Genomic DNA, 21,539 nt, shown 5'->3' on the forward strand with positions numbered 1-21,539 from the left:
GATTGGCTAGGTGGCCAGGTAGTCCAGGCAGCCTGGAAGCAAGTGGAGTCACGTGGGCTCGAGGTGCTGGGCAGTTAGGTGATGACACTGGAACACCCAGGACATACCCTGCAGCTTGTACATCCACCCCAAAGTATGGTAATCTGTTTTAATCTACTTTTCCCCTTTAGTAAATAGACATTCATTGTGCTCCACCTCAACCAGTAATTACAATAAAACAAACACAGAGCCCCCCTGTGTCTTAGTTATGCCTCACCCTCATGTCACAGATTACCATAGATGCAGTGGGAATGAACCAGCATTAATGCTGGGAAAAAGATATGATGCAGTTTTAGCATGATTTAAGCAGGAAGGAGTGAAAGGGATGATGATGTCCCTCTGCCATGTTTAACCACCTTGCTTTGCAGTAATTGCTAATCAAATGGGGAAGGGAGGGGGGTTGGAATCTGCACTCAAGAGCAATAATGAATCACTTTATTAATATGCCTTGTATGTTTTGCAAAATAGTTTACAAAGACTATAAATGAAATCCCACTTTCATTCACAAAATAATATTAAAAATTATTGCATCAGTACATCAGTCAGTTGCTACAATTCACTGCCTGAGTGTGATGAGAGATCTAATTGCAAAAATACATTAAATTCATCAAGAAAACAGTCACTCATATAAAATATTCTTCACATTATCTGGTACAGTCCATGAACTATCAGAACTAGCATTAGTCCCTGAAATCTGCTCTATTTTATCATTAACAATGTCTAAATGCTGATCAGCACTAGCATCAGAATCAACCTCAGATATTCGATCCAACAGGAAAGAGACTGATGAAGTTAACTCTTTATGTGTGATTTCTTCTCCAGTTTTCTTATTTTGCCCTACTACAGTATGATGTACTGGTTGGTTCAGAAGTGATTCAAGTTTGCTAACGTTTTTTTCTGCCACAGGATGATAAGTTTCTGGATGCTTTGTACTTGTTTCAGAGTCTCTTCTTTTTTCCTTAACATGTCCATGTGATCCTAAAACCAGAACCAACTTATCCACCTCATCCTGTATAGGGTTCTTAATAGTACTTTCTTTGGCTCTGAATGTTCTACATTTTTCTGAAGACACCATGACATTTTTGTCAACACATGGACTAGTCATAAAGATGGATGAACCAATGGTTAAACCTGAGGAACCTGATGCTGAATCCTTATTTTTTGAACCAGATGCCCCTTCAATAGATCTGTGAGTCTTTTCAAAAACTGCACTATTTCTATGGTTACCCACACTTGAATGAAAATTTGTAATACATCTCTTAGTTCCAGATCCCCTAGTTGTCTTTTGCTTTTCTGAAGTTTGTTTACTGGGTAATAGACATTTCCTATGATCCTTTTCCAGAATGTCTCTATGTGTAGTTAAACCATCAGTAAGGTCTTCCATCATTGACAAGATTATCTCTTCTCTTTTATTTTGAAAGCTTCTCTTCTGCTCTAACTTTGCTTTCTCCCTCTCTTGGCTTCTTTCTCGAAGTTGTTTTCCAGTAAGACCTTGATTCTCAGCTGAGATGGTGAAAGTTGAATTCAATTTGTGGTGGCCATTCATCTGAAAGTAGTAAATGGAATGTAAAAAAAAAATATGGATAAAAAGCACAAATTAAATAACATAACATGGATTTCTTAGCCCTTCAAGAAAGACCACCTAACTCAATACTCTAACAACAACCCCCTGACATAAGTCCCACAGCAAAACCCTTACACACCAGACAAAACACACACTACCATGCTTACACTTAGGTCACCATCTGTAATTGAGATGGTACTAACACAGATTAGGCATGGCCACAGATTCAAACTGCCCTAGATGCAACCACCACACAGAAGGCATAGAACACTTCATACTACAATGCTCCACACTGACTATCCTAGGACAATACAATATCTCTTTTCTTAGTGACATATGGTCCTGCCATGTGGCTGTTGCCAGTTTCCTAGAGGCTGTGGGTCTTCTGCAAACTGGAGACCATGAGCAACAGATTGATTGATTAGGTTTCTTAGCAAATAAAATTCTTCATTTCTCTCTTCTTCTCTTCTTTTTTCCATCTTTTCAGCAATTACCCACTTGGCAAGATGATTAGGTGCTGAAAGTTTAAGTCAAAACTAGGGGACTTAAAACCATGATCCTTTACTACTATTATATATTTGCTTTAGCAGGTTTCAAACCACCATCTATCTAGCTTTTCATCTCCAGATATCAGCATCCTAATGTAATCCACAGTCACCATACTCCCCCTCAATTTCTTTGATTTTTTTTATATAATCTAAGAAGAATCTTATTAATCTTATTACCCTGTCAAGTAAAAATGGGCAAATTCCAGGCTGCAAAGGTATAGCATCCAGTACATCAGCTTGCTCAATGTTAATTTTGCAATCTTCTTGGTTCATTTATATTTGAGATCTTGACTTGCAGGATCAAACACATTCCACACTTTCACGTGTGGAACACCTATATCCCATCCCACTTTTGATTAAATATGTCTTATATTTTTCTCATTTGTCAACCCAGCCTGCAGACTGCTCCTTAAAATCCCATCTGGCTCTTGCTCTGAAAAGTTTACCCACCCTTGCTCCAAAGCCTGGAATTCTCATGTTCAATGAAAAAAAAAAAAAAAAAATCATATTAGCCAAAATATGATGTACAAAGTGCCTTCCACCCTCAGTTTTTCTTTAAGGTGAGAGGTAAAAGTGCTGGCAGTGTGGGTAGAGGTAATGATCTACATTGAGGTTCTGGTTCAAGTGATAGTAGAAGTTCTAATTGTAATATGTATTATTTTGAAGTGGATGAGAAGGGTGGGGGATCAACCTATAATGAAACAGTGAACAAAAACCAGTTCTGTATATTGGGTACTGCTGTGGAAGCAATGTACCTTGCTGCACTGTCTTTGAACTGACCAGTGTGGCATGGGCACAGGGATGAACCTTCATCCACAAGGTGCCAAAATGGGAGTGCATTAATCTCATTTAATGTATATAGTGTGTGTGTTTTTACTCAGCTACTCCCTAATTAAGAGGAAAGGGTTTTTGGTGTGTGTATTTACCTAGTTGTATCTTACAGGAAGGGGAGCCACCATGTGCACATGTTGATTATTATGAAGATGGGCAGTGGGCATGTGGACATGCTTGTTGGGCAAATGAACAAAACATTAGACAAAATAATATAATGACTAATTTTGTAATACTGTACTACTAGATGCCTGGTTTGGCAGTGGGGATAATGGTCAGACTGCAGGGTGAAAAAAAAAAAAAAAAAAAAAAAAAAATCCTGAGTGCAGGTGTGTACCTTTGATTACTGAACTGATTGTGAGGAGGAAAGAAAATAAAACATTAATTTGAACTTCACTGATTGTGACTGTGATTCCTGTGGTTATGAATACAAGTAAACAAAACCCCTATTTTAAACAAGTCCAACATTTGATTTAGAGCCCAAGAGCCTGTAAGACAATTTCACCTGGCCTATCACAATACATATGATATGATGATGATGATGAGTGATGATAATATTACAGTAAGAGGAAAAGGAAAAATAAGTACGGTACAAGATTATCATGAAAGCTGTAAACAAATATTTTTCTTTTCAAGTTTCAAAATGTGCTAGGCATATATGTATAAAAAAGAACTATTTTCAAATCTGTAAAAAAAAATTATCCCCTAAATATCAGGAATATTTAATTTTCTTGTAAGCTAACTGATCATGGCAACACCAACTTCATTTGTGAAGTTGGATGTTTTGTTGGGTTTGTGAACTTCTCTGTTGTTTAAGTTTTTTTGCATGGCATTGTGCATCTTAATTCCATAGTGTGGTGGGAGTGAGGAGGGGAGGAGGCTATGGCCAGTAAATCAAATCCCTCTTTCCTTCTATATCTTTCTTCTGTTAATTCTTATACACAGCACACTCTCTCTGAAGTTCTTCCATTGATTCCCATGAGAGCATGTATACAAGATCCTAAGTGAGCTTTGCAGTGATGTGGTGATTTCCTTAGTCCAATGATCTTTCACTTTATATCTAAGACCCTCCCCAAAGGACATGATCTTACATTCGTGAACCAATTGAATTTTCTCTTCCTCCACCATTTCACCAATAAGATTCTTGTTTCAAGTCTTTACAGCAATATTGTTTACTAAGAATAATCTCGAGTCTCTACATAATTCTCACTTTGGTTACAAAGGATTATCATCTCAGCAACATGCAAATATACACTTGATTTCCTGGGTTGATATTTACAAACAATATCTTATTACCTAGACAAATAGGAAAAAGGGACTCAGGCAGCTTGCTTAGGCTGTTATTTACAAACCTACCTACCTATAAAATACAACAATCTATCTTCTACCACCTCTTTCTACCCTCTTTTCTACCAGCCTCTTATAGGGCTCCAGAAAACTACAATTCTTATGCCGGTAAGTATTGGATTCTCTTTAATGTTTTCATCCTTCTGATTACAATCAATGATGTTAAGGCAGCAATAATTAAGGAGGAAAAAATAATTATGAAAAGAAATATACCATAGTTATCATAAGAGTTGTTTATGTCTGGCCTCAATGGATGGAGCTTTCTTATTTTCAAAGTTGGTGATTTTTCTGGAAAGGTAATGTTGATATCTGTAAGGTATGTTTTTTTTGGTTATGTGCACTGTATTCAGGGTGTTAGCAATAGTGGAGAGTGTCCCTGCATATATTTCACACTTGTCAGAAACTGAGATTAGAGTTTCAACTGGTTTTAATTTAGGATCTAATTCAGGACAGATAATGGACACTCTGGTTTTGTTTGGGAAAAATGGGAAATGTGAACTTCCTATGTTACTATGAGTAACCTGACTTTTTGTAGTGACAGTTCTGACAAAGCTTGGAAAACATGGAAAAAAGAAAAAAAGTACATACATACATACATACATATACCAAAGGCTTTTTCCCCCTTACAAGGGAGGTAGCCAAAAAGAAAAAGGCATAAAAACCATTCCCACCCATTCCATCCCTAATACACTCCACTCCCCTCCACCCTCTACCCTCCCTCTTATCTTGGCACCTCCTGGATGACAGGTCATCCCTGCATCTTGTCCACTGCCCTGGGTCAGAGGCAGTGTCGCAAGACACAGCACATCCACAGCAAGGCTGCTTCATTAAATCGGCGACCCCCCCCTCTCTGTCCCCTCATGCAGAAAAGGAGAAGATGGGGAGAAATCCCTTCAGGCTGCGTCAAATTTTTCTCACACATACTACCTCACCCCCCATCCCCCCACCCATTCCACCTCATGCATCACAGCATCATCCATATACAACCATTCTCCATTCACCCCTGTCTTCTGTCCTCTCCTATTCTTCCTCAACAGACATTCCCCTCTTCCTCAAAGCCCCTTTCACTCCATCCATCCATCTCATCCTAGGTCGCCCCCTCATGTTCACTCCTTCCATACCTTTTTTACTAGTCTTTCTTCACTCATTCTTTCCATGTGTTCAAACCATCTCAATACTCTTTCATCCACCCTATCTCCCAACTCCCTTTCCACCCGTTCTCCTCCACACCTCCTCATTTCTCATTATATCTAGACTAGTAACCCCCATCATACTTCTCAGACACCTCATCTCAAACACATTCAAACTCCTTCTCTCTTCTTCTCTTATGTTCCATGTTTCTGCCCCATACAGTGTTGTTGGCACAATCACTCCTTCATACAGTCTCTTCTTAGCCTCCATTCCCAGATGTCTATTCCTCATTACACTTTTTAATCCACCAAGGCATTTACTCGCTTCTCTCAATCTACATCCTACCTCCACCTCCACTCCACTCTTTCCTGCCACATTTGCACCCAAGTATCTAAAACTATCCACTTTCTCTAGTCGCTCTCCCTTAATGCTCACTTCCAGTCTCCTGCCACTTTCACCCTTTGTACATCTCATCACCTTACTTTTACCCACATTTATCTTTAACTTTCTTCTTTCACACACTCTCCCAAACTCTGTCACCAGCTTCCTCAATCCCTCCTCTGATCCTGCTACAAGTGCAGTGTTGTCCACAAACAACAGCTGGCTCACCTCCCACTTTTCTCCATTTTCTTTAAACATTTCCAATCCCTGACCCACCACCCTTGCATTTACCTCTCGCACCACCCCATCCATGTATAACTTGAACAGCCGGGGCAACATAACACATCCCTGACGAAGTCCCACCTTTACCTCAAACCACTCACTCCTCTCTCCATTTCTAATCCTGACACATGCTCTACTACTCTCATAAAAACTCTTGACAGCTCCTAGAAGCTTTCCTCCTATCCCGTATATCTGCAAAACCTTCCACAGTGCCTTCCTGTCTACCCTGTCATAAGCCTTTTCCAGATAAAAAAAAAAAAAAAAAAAAAAAAAAAAAAAAAGTGGCAAATATATATCAAACTAAGAAATGAATATGTAAAAATACGCAGGGATGAAAAGAGAAACTATGAGAAAGACATAATAGAAAAATGCAAGGACCAACCTAAACTATTCTACAGGTATGTGAATGGTAAACTTAAAGATAAACAAGAAATAGTAAAACTGTGTCAAGGGAATGATGAATATATAGATGTAGAAATGGCTGAATTTATGAACAATTGAAAGTACACAAAATTGGGAGGAAGGACTGAGAGAAAGATCCCACCCCCATGTAAGAAATAACTGTGACACAGAAGGAAATAAGGGACCAAATAAAAAACCTTGATGTTTGAAAATCACATGGTCCAGATGGAATTGCAAATTGGATATTAAAAAAATGTATAGATGAACTAACAGACAAAATATATAAGATAAAGGATTACTCACTCAAAGAAAGTTACCACAAGATTGGAAAAATGCAAATACTGTAACAGTATATAAAGGAGGGGACAAGGAAAATCCAACTAACTATAGACCGGTCTCCCTTACAAGTACAATAGCAAAAATATGTGAAAAATTTATCAAAAGTAGATGGATTAAACACCTGGAAGAAAATAATTTCCTGAATCCAAAACAATTTGAATTTAGACAAGGAAGATCATGTGCCACAAATCTGATTTGCTTTTACTCAAGGCTAATAGAAATAATGCAAGAAAGGGACAGATAGGCTGATTGTGCTTTCCTAGATCTACAAAATGCATGTGATAAAGTACCACACAGAAAGCTACTAAGAAAAATTGAAACAATAGGTGTACAAGGAAAGTTGTTGAACTGGATGGAAGATTTCTTAAACTGGAGAAAAATGAGGGTGGTACTTTGAGACAAAAACTCGACATGGGAAGAAATGATAAGCGGAGTCCCACAAGGTTCTGTATTGGTTCTGATAATGTTTGTCATATATGTAAGTGACATGGATAAAGGTATGGAATGTTATATGAACTTCTTTGCAGATGATGCAAAACTACTAAAGAAAGTAAGTACTGAGGAAGACTGTGAATCACTACAGAAAAACCTGGATAAAGTCTGGGAATGGAGTCAGAAGTGGGAAGTGAACTTCAACATCAAGAAATGTAGTATAATGGAGTTAGGAAAAAGTAAAAATAGAATATCAGGGCAATATAAAATTGGTACAAATTGTGGTACAGTGTACTGGGCATAGGACTATGTGAACTAGTGCAAGGGTGGTACTGCGTGCCCGACTCGCAGACGCCTCCCACTATAAGGACCCCTTTCATACTTATACAAAGCCCTCTGTATGTATACATGCTTTACAGCACCCAAACACCTTCGCCCACGGGCAGTTGCTCTGTAGATTCCTTGGGCACTTGATGTGCCCCCTCTGTACGCATAACATACCGATCAATAAACCCTCGAACCACACAACTTGTTTCACTGCCGCCCTTGCAACATGCTTGCGAAGACAAATGAAGTAAAAAAAGTTAGCTCAGAAAGGGATCTAGGAGTAATTATCAGCAAAGACATGTCACCAGACAAGCATATCAACAAAATAGTCAGAGAAACCTTCAGTTTACTAAGATCAATGAAAGTGGCCTTTGATTACTTGGATGAGGAAATGGTAAAGAAAATATTAGTCACACAGATACAACCAAGATTGGAGTATGGTGTGACACTATGGACACCCAGTACTAAAAACAATATAAAGAAATTAGAGAGAATACAAAGAGCAATGACAAAGATGACATCAACACTCTATAAATTGACATACAAACAAAGATTGTCCTAATTGGAACTACCAACTCTGGAACAAAGAAGAGAAAGAGGAGATCTACTGACCATTTACAGAATTATGAAAACAATGAAAGTCCTAGATAGAGATGATTTATTAAAGTGGGATAAAAGAAAAACAAGAGGACATGAAAAGAAACTCAAAAAGGATAGTTATAGAAGAGATCTGAAAAAGAATAGCTTCCCACACAGTAGTGGATATCTGGAATAAATTGGATGAGGCAACAGTATGTGCAAATACTATACAAGAATTTAAGAACAAACTTGATGCTGAAAAATACAAAGACGGGTGACAAGGAGCATAGCTCCCTTCCTGTATAATACAACTAGGTAAATACATCCAACCCAGGTGCCTTACCAGCTCTTATAATTCTCAAAGCTCCTTGTACCTCATCTTTTATTATGTTTCTTCCATTTTCCACTCCCATCACAGTCACTTTCTTAGCACCTACCACTGCCACAATCAATCCTTCTTTATCCTCATCCATATTCAATAGCTCTAAAATATTCTACCCATCTTCCCCTTATCACTGTCACTTCCATTAACATTTGTCCATTTGCACCTTTTACCTTTTCCTTTCTGCCTGACTCAACCCCCTCACTCCCTTAACTTCCTTCCAAAAAAATTGTTTATTCCTTTCAAAATTTTCTGTCTCCTTTATTTTACATTTTGCTTCTCTCTCTTCCATGTATATCTCACATGCTTCCCAAGTCCTACTCTGCAACCAATCCCTAAATACTCACTTCTCTTCCACTATCATCTTCACTTCATCATTCCAGCATTCACTCCCCTTCCTTTTATTCCCTCCCATCCTCCTAATTCCATATACTATCTTTGCACACCTTGTCACTTCCTCCTTGAAACACAACAATTCTTCTTCACTACTCCTTTCGCTTCTCAATTAACTTGTTTACTCTTAGCACCTCTCTACCTTCTGCCCTTTTCCTCTTTCTCCATCTATCCTCCACTCTCAACTTCCCTTCTACCAAAAAATTATTTGACATTCCACCACTCCCCTATGAACATGAACATCCATAGCCCATTAATGCCTTATCAACCACCTTTCCATCCAGCACCCTTCCCATATGTACTTATGCTTGACCTTTGTCTTAAACACTATGTTAGCTATCATCAACTCTAAAAATATCTCCATCATCAACTCTATTATAATTTCTACTTGGTATTCAAAACTTCCCAACTATTCCATCTATTGCTTCATCCCCTACTCTAGCAGTGAGATCTCCCAACATTACTGCATTGACATTTCTCCCAATTCTCTAAATACTCATTTAAATCCATCCAAAAAACCTCTCTTCCCTCTACACTCTTTTCACTACCAGACCCATATGTGCTCACAATTACTTACATCTCCCATCCCAGTTTCACCTGCACCCACATTAACCATGAAGATACTTCCACTCCACCAAATGCTCCCTTATCTCATCATTTATCAACAGAGTTATTCCTTCCCTCCCTCGCCCCCTCCTCACTCCCAACACTCCTAACAACATCATCCTTTTTTGGACATCAGTTTGTTTCACACTACTGTAGATTTCCTGGCCTAAAATTTTGTTGAGTACTATAAATGTAGCACTGTTTCTATGTGACTGGCTTGTGTGGATAATAGGAGAGGATCAAATATCAGTTGTCTGCTCTCCCAATGTGAAAAGATGGAGGAAATGCAGTTGGAATTGAAAGAGGGCTTGTGCCCAGTCTAGAGACCTAGTGTCAGCTTCTCAACACACCTTCTTATGGAAGTGAGTGTTTATCTATATACCAAAGGCTTCTTTCCCTTTATAAGAGAGGGAGTAAGCCAAAGCATGCACCCAACTCCACTCATCCATCACCCATTTGTTTCCCTTTTATCTTAGCTCCTTGTGAAAGTGAGGGTGCTGACAGATTTTTTTACAATCAGCAGTAGGGAGAGAATTCTCTCTGATATTCATCTTGCAAGACCACTATTTGCAAGTACTCATTGTTCTACCTCCTCTCCCTCCCCAACTAAAACAACAAAGATAATAGTCAAAAGTTTTTCCCCAGAGAGATCTACTGGGTGGGCTCACAAACTACTGCACAAACATGTAAATAAATTATTTGGAGAGACTTACAACTTATTAAGATCAATGAAAGTGGCCTTCAACTACATAGATGAGGAGATGGTTAAAAAAATAATTGTTACACTGATAAGACCGAAATTAGAATATGCTGTATCAATGTGGGCACCTAAAACAAAAAAGAACATAAGAAAATTAGAAAGAATCCAAAGAGCAGCGACAAAGATGGCACCCACACTGTCAAATCTGACATATGAACAAAGATTGGAGAAATTACAGTTGTCAACACTAGAACAGAGAAAGGAAAGAGGCAATTTGTTGACCATTTTCAGAATCATGAAAGGGATGGAAGTTCTTGATAGAGACGACTTATTAAAGTGGGATAGAAGAGAAACAAGAGGACATGAAAAGAAACTAAAGAAAGACAGTTACAGAAGAGACCTGAAAAAAAATAGCTTCCCCCATAGAGTGATTGATGTCTGGAACAAACTGAACAGAGAAACAGTGAATGCCAGAACTATACATGATTTTAAGAACAAATTGGATGTGGAGAGATACAAAAATGGGTCATTACGAGCATAGCCCTCATCCCGTAAAATACAACTAGGTAAATACTAAGATGTGGTTGTACATTTTCAGTCACTGATAATTAAGGCAACACTTATTATCATCAGATAAATATTACAAAATTACTGTGCATGATTATAAATATCCTTCACTGCCCCATTCTAAAATAAGTTTTGAGTGTATGGGGGGTAGTAAAAAAACTTACTCCATCTTGGTTGATAGATCTAAATGTGTCCAACTGAATTTTGGATATACAATTCAACTGCTGATGTTTCTTTTCTTGGTCTTTTCTTTTAAAACGTTGTTGCTTCATCCATTTCCTGATTTCTGCACGGTGCTTCTGCTTCTTCACCTTTCCATTTTGTGGAGACAAATCAGTCTTATATGTATCAACAGATGATACAGACCTGAAAAAAACAATGTATCTAATTTCACAAAAAGTTCACAAAATTTATGTAAATACATACTATACACTTATAATGGAGTCGCTGACTCCCTATATCCACCCCACACTCATCCAAAACCTAACCACTGCCCCTCCCATCTTAGCATCTCCTGGATGCAGCAAGACATGATAGCTGGAGCTGGTTTATCCCTACTTTGTTTTTTAGCACCCACCTCCATACACACACTTTCGTCCAACTGAGGAATTTATTAAAAAAACAAGAACGTCTCTTCATTTTTTTTTTTTTTTTTTTGTGTTCTAAACATCTCAGCACTTGCTGATCTAACCTATCTGTCAGCTCTCTTTCCATCATCATTACTCCTACCATACTCAAAAAGTTAATTTCAGAAACATTTAGGTTTTTCCTTTCTGCCTCTTTCAAATTCCAAGTCTCCACTCTGTACAGAGCTGTGGGCACAATTATTCCTACATACAATGTTCTCTTTGCATTTATCCCCAGATACGTATTTTTCACAACACTTTTCATTTCCCCAAGACATTTACCTGCTTCGTTTATGCTATAATCTAAATCCACTTCAACTCCTCCATTCCCTGCTGCATGTGACCTCAAATACTCAAATCTTTCCATTTCCTCTAGACTTTTACCCTTTAAACTCATCTCCAGCCCACCATCTCATCACCTTACTTTCTTCCATGGTTTTCTCCTACTTTGTCCTCAGCTGTTTTCAGCTTTCTCCTCTTACCCTTCTAAACTTAGCCACAAACTGCTTCAGTCCATCCTGCAACTCATCTACAAGTATCATCCACAAGCAACAACTGGCTCACCCCTTCCCCCTTTCTCTCCACTTTCACTCTCCAACCCTAAACCCCTGCTTAGCACCTCCACATTTACCTCTCTCACCACTCCATCAAGGGACCAATGATGGGTACTGCTTATGGTGGTCCCCATTTTCAGAACCCATCAACCCCCTTACTCCATCAGGATATGCAGACCTGAGAGGTTAACTGGTTCCATATTGGGTCCAGGATCTCTATCAACTTCAATTGTATTTTACACCTATTCCCACACAGAGAGCTGAGAGTTGGTGACTGCTCCCCTCCTCCTACTTTCAGCTGGCAACAGAAACAGTCCCACACCAATACAACACACACAAAAGTCCAAAGTTTCTTCCCAGAGAGATCTGTCAGATTGCCTGAGGACCATTGCCAGCTGCTATGGAGCTATGAGTTTTCCACTTAGTGAAACTCAAGGCAACAATTAATATCATTACCACCCCATCTATATATACATTGAACATCCATTGTAATATACAGCCTTGGCACAGCTCCACCTTCCCCTCAAAATACTCTCTATGTGTTTTATAAAAGGCAACTAAATGGGAACAAGTGAAGGGACTAGGGATCCTCCACTCTGTATTTTACTCCTACATTTCAAGACATATGAGTGTCTAGGAGTCCAACCAGAACTCTAGTAACTGAATCACTGAATGTGCATGAATGTGGTATAGATGTTTACAAAAGAGAAGGGACTGGTAGTATGTTTGTGAGAAGAAAGATGGATGAGTGTTGAGTGATGTACTGAGTAAAACAAAACTGAAAGGGAAGGGCAAGTTAGAGTTTGGAAGTATAATGGTTATGGTGTCAAGAGCAGGAGGGAAAGGGAGGGAAAGAGTGGCACTCTTGGTAAGTGATAAGTAAACATGTGTTGAAATGTATTCAAGGATAATGTAGGTGAAGCATGGGAAATATGGCATTTCTAAGTGCATACTATTCTGGTAATGAGATTTATCTAAATGAGTGTATAGAGTTTTAGAAGAAATGTTGTGGTGTTGGGAGATCTTCATGCTAAAATATGAGATAAGTCAACAGATGGATTGACTGTCTGTTCATCTCTGACTTACTGATTGTCTGTTCATCTCTTCAAGATATTTGGTCCATCAATCTTTCACAATCCATTCACATACTTTCATTTCTCTGCTGGTTAATAATATAAGCCTATAGTTTAGTGGTGTTGCCTTACTTCCACCTTTGTGAATTGGTACCACATTAGCCCTTTTCCAATCATGTGATGCTATTTTTCTTTTCATGAGCATACAATAGGACTGTTCATTACACTCATTAAGTATCCAATTTGAGATCTCATCAGGTCCTGATGCTTTTCTCACATCTAATGAGCACAAAAGATGGAGCACTTCCCTCATTTCTACATTTACATTTTCTAAACCTGCATTTCTGCTCACCTCAGATTCCTCACAAAAACTTTTCTTTGTGAAAACAGATTGGAAATTTTCACTAAATATGTCTGCCTAAGCTGAGGCCTCCTCAAAAACCATACCATCTATTATTAGCTCCGGACCACTAACTAGCACTTCACCGACAGACGAATTTCGAACCAACCAACCCTACCTAGTTGTTTACAAAAATGAGAAGGGGGATATATAATTCAAGTGACCGACAATGTACCGTTTTTGTATTTTTTTTTTTTCAGGATCCGTTACTAAAAAATGAAAAAAAAAGGTCATAAGGACAAGGAACCAACAAAAAGATGCCTAGACATAAGTAGAGTCTAGTCCCTGCTTGGGGTTATCCCGAAAAGGACATGCCTGAATGAAACACCGAAGACATACCAAAGGTTTGAAATGTATTTTCTGGATTTGATAGGGATAATACTAGTATGTATAGAGAGATACATATGGAAAGAGAACCCAGGTTTAAAAATATAATAAGAAATAGGGGAATCAACATGTTAGATGAAATAATCGAACTTAAAGGTAAATGCAAAATTATATACAAAGAAGTAGCCCTATTGAGAAAGGCCAATGAAGAAAATAACAGGGAAACAGATGAGTTGAAAATGGAACTACTGTCGTGAGAAGACGATGCGCTGTGTCTTTGTGTTCCAGACGGGTTAGGCCGTCCGAGCCCTCGGGTCGCGCATCTTGCGCAGCTTGGCCACGCCCCCAAAGCCGGGTCGCGTCGCCGGGTCAGAGTGTGATTGGCGCAGGTCAATTTGCACACGACCCGTAGCGACTGCGATTGGCTGCGGGGGTTTGCGCACGACCCGTGGGCATAGCCTCGTACCCCGCGAGAAATCAAAGCATTCACTTCAGCTGCATAGGTCATCACGTGAGTACAATTTCTTACCTTGCTCCCGCTAATTAATTAGTGTACATAGAAATATTTTGCCTCCGTGCCAAATACACATTTAAACACATTTCGTGTTTGGAATTACTTATCCTATTTCTACCACACTACCATACTGGTGGCGGCGGTGAAATTTGGTAAGAAGTTCTAATACTCAGTGAACATACATACAAATTACAAAATACACTATCACGATACTCAGTGAACACAAAGGAGTGCTAGTTAGAGCTAGGACTGATAAGTATCTCACTATGTCTCGGCGTGCAAGCGTACCGGTGAGCCACCAGGCAAAGGCACTCCAGGCGACTGCAGATGTCCCATTCTTTCTTTCATCCGGGATTAACCATCACCCCATGAGTGGCCTCCCTGCCTGTACGGACGCGCAATCTTGGCTTTCTTTATTGGAAGAAAGGTGGTCCCCAGAGGTCCCTGACGCAGACAAAATTGCAGTTACTCAGCAGAAAACTGCCGGTGATGCCGCGATAGCTGCTCGCCTAGCCAAAGGTAGGCATCCCAATGCTTGGGAAGCATTCAAATTCTTGTTCCGCGACTTTTTTTTTTTTTTTTTTTTTTGTATGCGCCCGCGTCGGCGGATGCTGTGGCCGACCGCCTAGCCGAGGCAGTCATGAAACCTTCTGAGACGCTCACGTCTTTTGCTCTGAGGTTGGCTGATATGGTCTCGTCCTATGCGGTGTACCACCCAGAGCGGGAGGATTGGGCCACATTTTCGGCTGTGACCAGAATTAAGCGGGCTATGCCGCCGCAGTTCGTAGGCATCCTCACTCGCGAACAGCAGTCTTCCATCACTGGTGTCCTCCATGCGGCCATTGACTATGCCCAGAGGCATAGTTGCGATGTGAAAACGGTGTATGCGGGCGGTGCAGACTCGCCCATGGCTTTATATCCAGCCACGGCCGCTGTGTCGCACCAATACCCGGCCGCGGGCGCAATTTCCCACCCACCCTCACAATCATATCCAATATCTACATTATACAGAGTCCCATGCCCTTCCTCACCTCGCACTTCGCGGGAGACAGAGACCAATCCTCGCAATTTGCGAGAGACGGAGGCGCGCCCTCGCCATGAGCGAGAGACCGAGGCGCGGCCTCGCGAGGAACACACATACTCTTCTCACAGGGCAGGGGGACACAGGAACACGTGGAAGCGTAACCGGGGCCGTGGTAATCAAAATAGGTGGCGTCCATATTGCACCCATTGCAAGAAGGTGGGACACGCGACCGATGCGTGCTATTTTAGGGCACGCGGTCAGGCAAGCACGTGTTGCCACACTTGCGGGGGCGCAGGGCGGATTTGGAAGGCTGATACTAGTGTCGGTCAGGAGGCCCAGATGGGTTTCGCGGAGAGTGGCTCGTCAAAAAACGGCCAGCGCAGGGGAAAGCACACCCCAAGGTGACGGTCGAGCGGCAGTCGAGCGTGGAAATTGTTCACGTCGATTTGGCCAGCTCCCATGGTGCTGGTGGCGGTTTGGCTATGGTGGCAGTTACTTTGTTAGAGCCACACGCTACTCGGTCCGTTTGTGCTCTCCTAGACACGGGAGCGGCGGTGTCTCTTATTCATAAGAGCATTTTGCCTGTTACCATGGAAGGCTCCCAGGTAGGTACCACTAGAATCATAGTGGCCGACGGTTCAGAGATGCCCAATCTTGGCAAAGTCACTGTTAGGTTTGATCTCGCAGGGTTTCCGTTCCAACATTCTTTCTTCATAATCCCTGCTGAGGGTCTTCCTTCTAAGCTCATCCTCGGGTTCGATTTCCTCGCTGCGCACAAGGTGACTTTGACATTCCGTCCATTAACATTCAAAGTTGAGGGCAAGGATGTTCCAGTAATCCTTGCAGGGACCTCAGCATTCACCACCGCTCATCGCCGTGTGCGAGGAGCGCCACAGTTATCAGGGGGTAAGTGAAACAGCCACGTTCCCGGTTAAGACCATTGAGGCTCATTGGGTACCAGGTTTCTCAGGCGGAACCATAGGTTTAGTACTCGAGAGGGCAGACAAGCTCGCTCCCGCAGGTCAGGCCGTCTCGGCGCTGTTTACAGCACGCCCATACGCCGAGGGCGCCAGCCTGCTCGGCCAGGGAGTAGCAGAGCTGCTCAGGATGGAAGATGGAAAGGCATGGTGCATAGTTCCATTCTTGAACTTGGGACCTGATACCCATGAGATTCGCAAAGACCAAGTGGTTGGGGAACTTACTCTCTTAGGAGAGATTGCGCTAGTAGATGGTGGAACTAACGTCTCGGTGGGAACGGTGCAGGCGTCTGAGGTAGTGGATAGCTCTCGTGGTGATAAGTTACGATTGGAAGTAGGGAAAATTTTCCCTAATAAGCATAGCAGGGAAAGTATAGCTCTGGCCTCTTTGGTGGTCAAATATGGCGATGTTTTTTGCCTTACCAGGGGATCCACTTACCGTGACGCCTCACTTCTTACAAGAGATTCGGACCATTGGACCGCCGGTCTACCGCAAATCTTATCCCATTCCTGAGAAGTATAGAGGAAATATTAGAGAACTCATTGGGGATATGCTCCGTAAGGGGATCGCTCCTGTCGTTCCAGTTGTTAAGAAGGATAAAACCCTTCGTCTTTGTCTTGACTTTCGTGCTCTAAATCGACACGTAGTTGATGATAGGTTTCCTCTTCCCCATATTGACTCGATGCTGCGAAGTCTCGGCTCCAGCGTCATATTCTAACTGCTAGATCTTAAGCAAGGGTATCTCTAAATCCCGCTGATGGAGAGCAGCTGCGAGAAAACGGCGTTCTCGACGCCCGAAGGGCATTACGAGTTTACGTCTCTTCCCTTTGGGTTAAAAGACGCTCCATCCTGTTTTCAAAGGGTGATGAATCAGGTGCTAACGGGGCTGTTAGGGGTTAGTGCGATGGTGTACATGGACGATATCATTGTTCTGGGAACATCTTGGGTCGACCACCTCAAGAATCTTGAGGATGTCCTTCGGAGGTTGCAAGAGGCAAACCTCTCATTGAGGCTGGAGAAATGTCATTTCTTCCAGAAGGAGGTCGCTTACCTAGGTCATGTTATATCCCAGGACGGGATAAAGCCTCAGCCAGATAAAGTCCGAGCCATCAAAACTTTTCCCCGGCCAGCGCGTCAGAAAGAGCTGCTTTCATTTCTGGGATTAGCGGGATACTACAGGAAGTTTATTCCTAACTTTGCTGAGATTTCGTTGCCTTTGGTCGATATGACGAAGGGTGACGTAGCGGGGAAGCACAAGAATCGTGACCTTGGTCCATGGACACCTCCTCAGTTATATGCGTTTGAGTCCCTCAAATCCCATTTGTCCTCCACGGTGGTCCTCCCTTACCCCAATTTTGCGAAACCTTTCTTGCTCACCACTAACGCCAGTGCTTCGACGATTGGGGGCGTGCTTCAGCAAGAGGACGACGGAGGTAGGAGACGCCCACTCTCCTATTTCAGTCGCACTCTTAACGAGCACGAGAGACGGTATAGTACCGTTGAAAGAGAAGCGTTAGCGGCGGTGTACGGTCTCACGATTAATCGCCCGCTAATCATGTGATATCCGGTGAGACTTTTGAGCGATCACAGGCCTTTGGTCTGGCTCTTCACTGCTAAGGGCACGAACACTCGGATTCTCCGGTGGCAAATGGCGATCGCCGACTTCGATATTGAAGTCAATTATATCCCTTATCCCTGGGATATTGAATATCGTCGCTGACGCACTCTCTCGGATACGGGGGGCTGACCACCCTATAGATGATTTCATAGTTTCGACGGCCAGAACCACGAGTGGCCGGGGTAACTCAAACTCAAATTCTGAGGAGGATACCGTCACGTGGAACTAGTTAGAGATCCGAAAAGAGGAGGATGCACACCCTGATTGGGGTCGAATTAAGGAGTACCTAAAAGGGGCCACGTCAGGAGCGCCAAAGATCCCGCGCCTAAGAGTGCCGATCGGGGAGTTTCGACTCCTCCCCAACGGACTCCTATATCATGCGCGTAGAAATGCGTACCAGTTAGAGGAACTTCGCCTGGTATGCCCTGAAGGAGCAAAGGCAGCCTTACGTATTGCCCATTGCCTTCCTATGGCGGGCCATGGCGGAGTCCAAGTTACTCTGGAACGGCTACAAAAGTTTTCCTTTTGGCCGAAAATGTCGGAGGATGTGAAGGATTTTATAAAAAAAGAAAAAAAAATCTGCATTACTTGCAAACCTTCCTATGACCTCCCAGCTCCACTTAGACAGTTTCCTGACGTAAAAACTCCGTTTGAAAGAGTGTATGTTGGTCTCATTGGCCCGTTAACCACCACCCTAAATGGTGCGAAGTACATCCTGACAGTAGTCGATGTACTAACCCGCTTCTTGGTCGCCGTGCCCATTAATTCCAAAGAAGCGCGGACTGTAGCCCGAGCTTTCCTAAACCACGTCCTGGCCATACATGGCGCTCCGAGGCAGGTAATCTCAGACGGCGGAGGAGAATTCATGAACGAGACGTTCAAAGAGGTAATGGCAATGGCGAACATCAGCCATCATAAGATAACGCCATATCACCCCTCCAGCAACGGGATCGTTGAGAGGGTAAATGGGACCATTATAAAAATCTTACGGTCCCTAGTCCAGGACAATCAAACAGGCGGGGATCAGATGCTCCCTTTAGCGGTCTTCGCCTACAATTAGGCGTACCATAGAGTCCTGCGAGATTCCCCGCATTTCCTTCTGTTCCACAGAGACCTCGTCATCCCTATAACTGAGTTCACCAGGCCCAGTGCCCCGTGGTATAATACGGATAATTTAGCGGCCGAAACAATGGCTTTAGCAAACTCATGTTTCGACAGGTGCCAAAAGTTCATCGAGGCTGCAACAATTGAGAGGCACACAAAACGGCCGAGGGCAAGGATAAAGCAGCTCGCCCTTGGTGACAGAGTATACGTCACCGCCAAACCTAGGCAAGGGGTGACAAAGAAGCTCCAGCCATTGTACCAAGGCCCCTATAGAGAGATCAAACAGGTTAGTGATGTAATCTATTGCATCAAACATCTGCGGTCAGGACGTGAGTTCTGTGTTCACACAGACAGGATAAAGCAGGAGGGCAACCTCTCTGTGTGCGAGAATAAGAATGTCAGAAGAGCGTTCCCCACACATGAGAAGGAACCCCTAGACCTACAGGAGGATAGTGCCAGCTCACATTAGTAAGCGGATTCGAAAGCCGTGTAAACTCTCCGTGTGCGAAACACAAACGCCAGACGAGCGTTCACCACACGTGAGAAGGAATTTGAACCTACCACCAGTGATACCGACAATTTAACTGTTATGTTCCTTTTTTCAGACCTTTTTCACACATTTCCCTACTGTAGATATGATGATAAAAAAATTTAATCTACTTCCTTTTGTATGACGGCGACCCCCCAGCCCCTCTTGGACAAAGATTCTGCCGCTGTTGATTTTCCACAGATTACCCATTCGGACCGAGCCAGCGCAGCGCCTTTCTGCCGGTCGAGAGAAATACCGCAGGTCGTTCTACCAGCTGCAGGATCCCTGACGAGGGAGCAAGTCTCCGCGGAGTGCAGGGCAGGAGCCCTTCTTATTTCTCCAACCTTATTTTTTTTTATATCAGTTCAGGCGGTGGGTTTTTTCATCGAGTTGAATGCCGTCTCTAGGGGATTCACCAAGGTGGATAACCTCCCGACGCGTACATCTCGATTTTTTTCCTCACGCCAAGTCTAGGTCCTCACTTTGTGTTCCAAGCGGGTTAGGCCGTCCGAGCCCTCGGGTCGCGCATCTTGCGCAGCTTGGCCACGCCCTCAAAGCCGGGTCGCGTCGCCGGGTCAGAGTGTGATTGGCGCAGGTCAATTTGCACACGACCCGTAGCGACTGCGATTGGCTGCGGGGGTTTGCGCACGACCCGTGGGCATAGCCTCGTACCCCGCGAGAAATCAAAGCATGCACTTCAGCTGCATAGGTCATCACGTGAGTACCATTTCTTACCTTGTTCCCGCTAATTAGTGTAAATAGAAATATTTTGCCTCCGTGCCAAATACACACTTAAAACACATTACGTGTTTGGAATTACTTATTCTATTTCTACCACACTACCATACTACATGGGATAAAGGGAGAGAATGAAATATTGAAAAATTAAGATATGAACAGGAATGAGGCATTAAAGAAAGAGATGAAGGATCAAATGCAGGCAGTGACCAAGAAAGTGGAAGATAAAAGAAAATTACTTCCAAGAAATAAAGAAACAGTGGAAAGTAGAACAGGAAAGTCAAAAATTATCTTTTAAAGAAATAGTGGAGCAGCAGGTCAAGGAGAATGCTAAGGAAACGGTAATCCAAGTGATTAAAGAGAAAGGTAATTTGGTCAGGGACACAGTGGACAAAAAAAGATCCATTGTAACCTATGGTATTAAAGAGAAGCATGATGTTCCTAGACATCAGAGAGAAAAAGAGGAAAAGAGATTGCTAAAGAAATTCTGAAAGAGATTCAAGAGGAAGGACAAAGTTTAGATAAAGAAATTGAAGAGACATCCAGAGTAAGTAGATACTCAAAAGAAAAACAATATAGGCCACTAAAAGTAAAACCTATGTCACAAATGACTGCAGAGAAAGTAATATCTAGAATAACAAAACTAGCAAACAGTGAACACAAAAATGTATAAAAAAGAAATGCACGATAAAAAAAAAGAGAAGGAACTCAGAAATGAAGCAAATGAAAAAAAAAATAAAAAAAGAACTGAGACTGAAAAGAATTTTGGGGGGATAGTGGTGGACCTGAGGTTGAGAAAATGGTATATCAGGAAAAAGGAAACAAAGTAGACAGAAAAAGATGCGAAAGGAAAAATTAAAATTAGCCTATACTAACATGGAATGATTTCAGGATTGAATGAATTAGATGACTATCTGGCATTAGAAAAACCAGACATAATGGGAATAGTAGAAACTAAGTTAAAAAGTACTCTACCACCAAATACTGTGGGACAAGGTCTATACAACTGTTGGACAAAGAATAGAAAGGAAAAACAAGGTGGGGGAGCATTATTTTTGACTAGGGGAGACTTTATTGTGACAAAGATAACAGGAGAAAAGAATGTAGAATCAATTATGATAACAGTTGAAAGCAATTACATGAAAAGTAGAAAACTTGTAGTAGTCTATGTGCCCCCAAAACACAGTCCTGGACAGAAAGCAAT

At 42.0% G+C, this 21,539-nt stretch overlaps 1 protein-coding gene across 4 annotated transcripts in view; it reads right to left on the minus strand.

Moving 5' to 3' along the window:
- Window positions 1-466: 466 nt before the first annotated feature.
- Window positions 467-21,539, minus strand: part of LOC143038805 (uncharacterized) — a 283,401-nt gene continuing 262,328 nt past the window's right edge. For all 4 annotated transcript variants that reach the window (XM_076208350.1, XM_076208351.1, XM_076208348.1 and 1 more), the window contains 2 exons: window positions 11,015-11,216; window positions 467-1,585 (listed from right to left, as the gene is read on the minus strand). In XM_076208350.1, coding sequence (XP_076064465.1) covers window positions 659-1,585; window positions 11,015-11,216 — 1,129 coding nt within the window. In that variant the 3' untranslated portion in view covers window positions 467-658. The remainder of the gene's footprint in view (window positions 1,586-11,014; window positions 11,217-21,539) is intronic.

Source organism: Oratosquilla oratoria, chromosome 25, assembly GCF_046742065.1.
Source record: "Oratosquilla oratoria isolate Oo_2021 chromosome 25, ASM4674206v1, whole genome shotgun sequence".
Lineage (NCBI taxonomy): Eukaryota > Metazoa > Arthropoda > Malacostraca > Stomatopoda > Squillidae > Oratosquilla > Oratosquilla oratoria.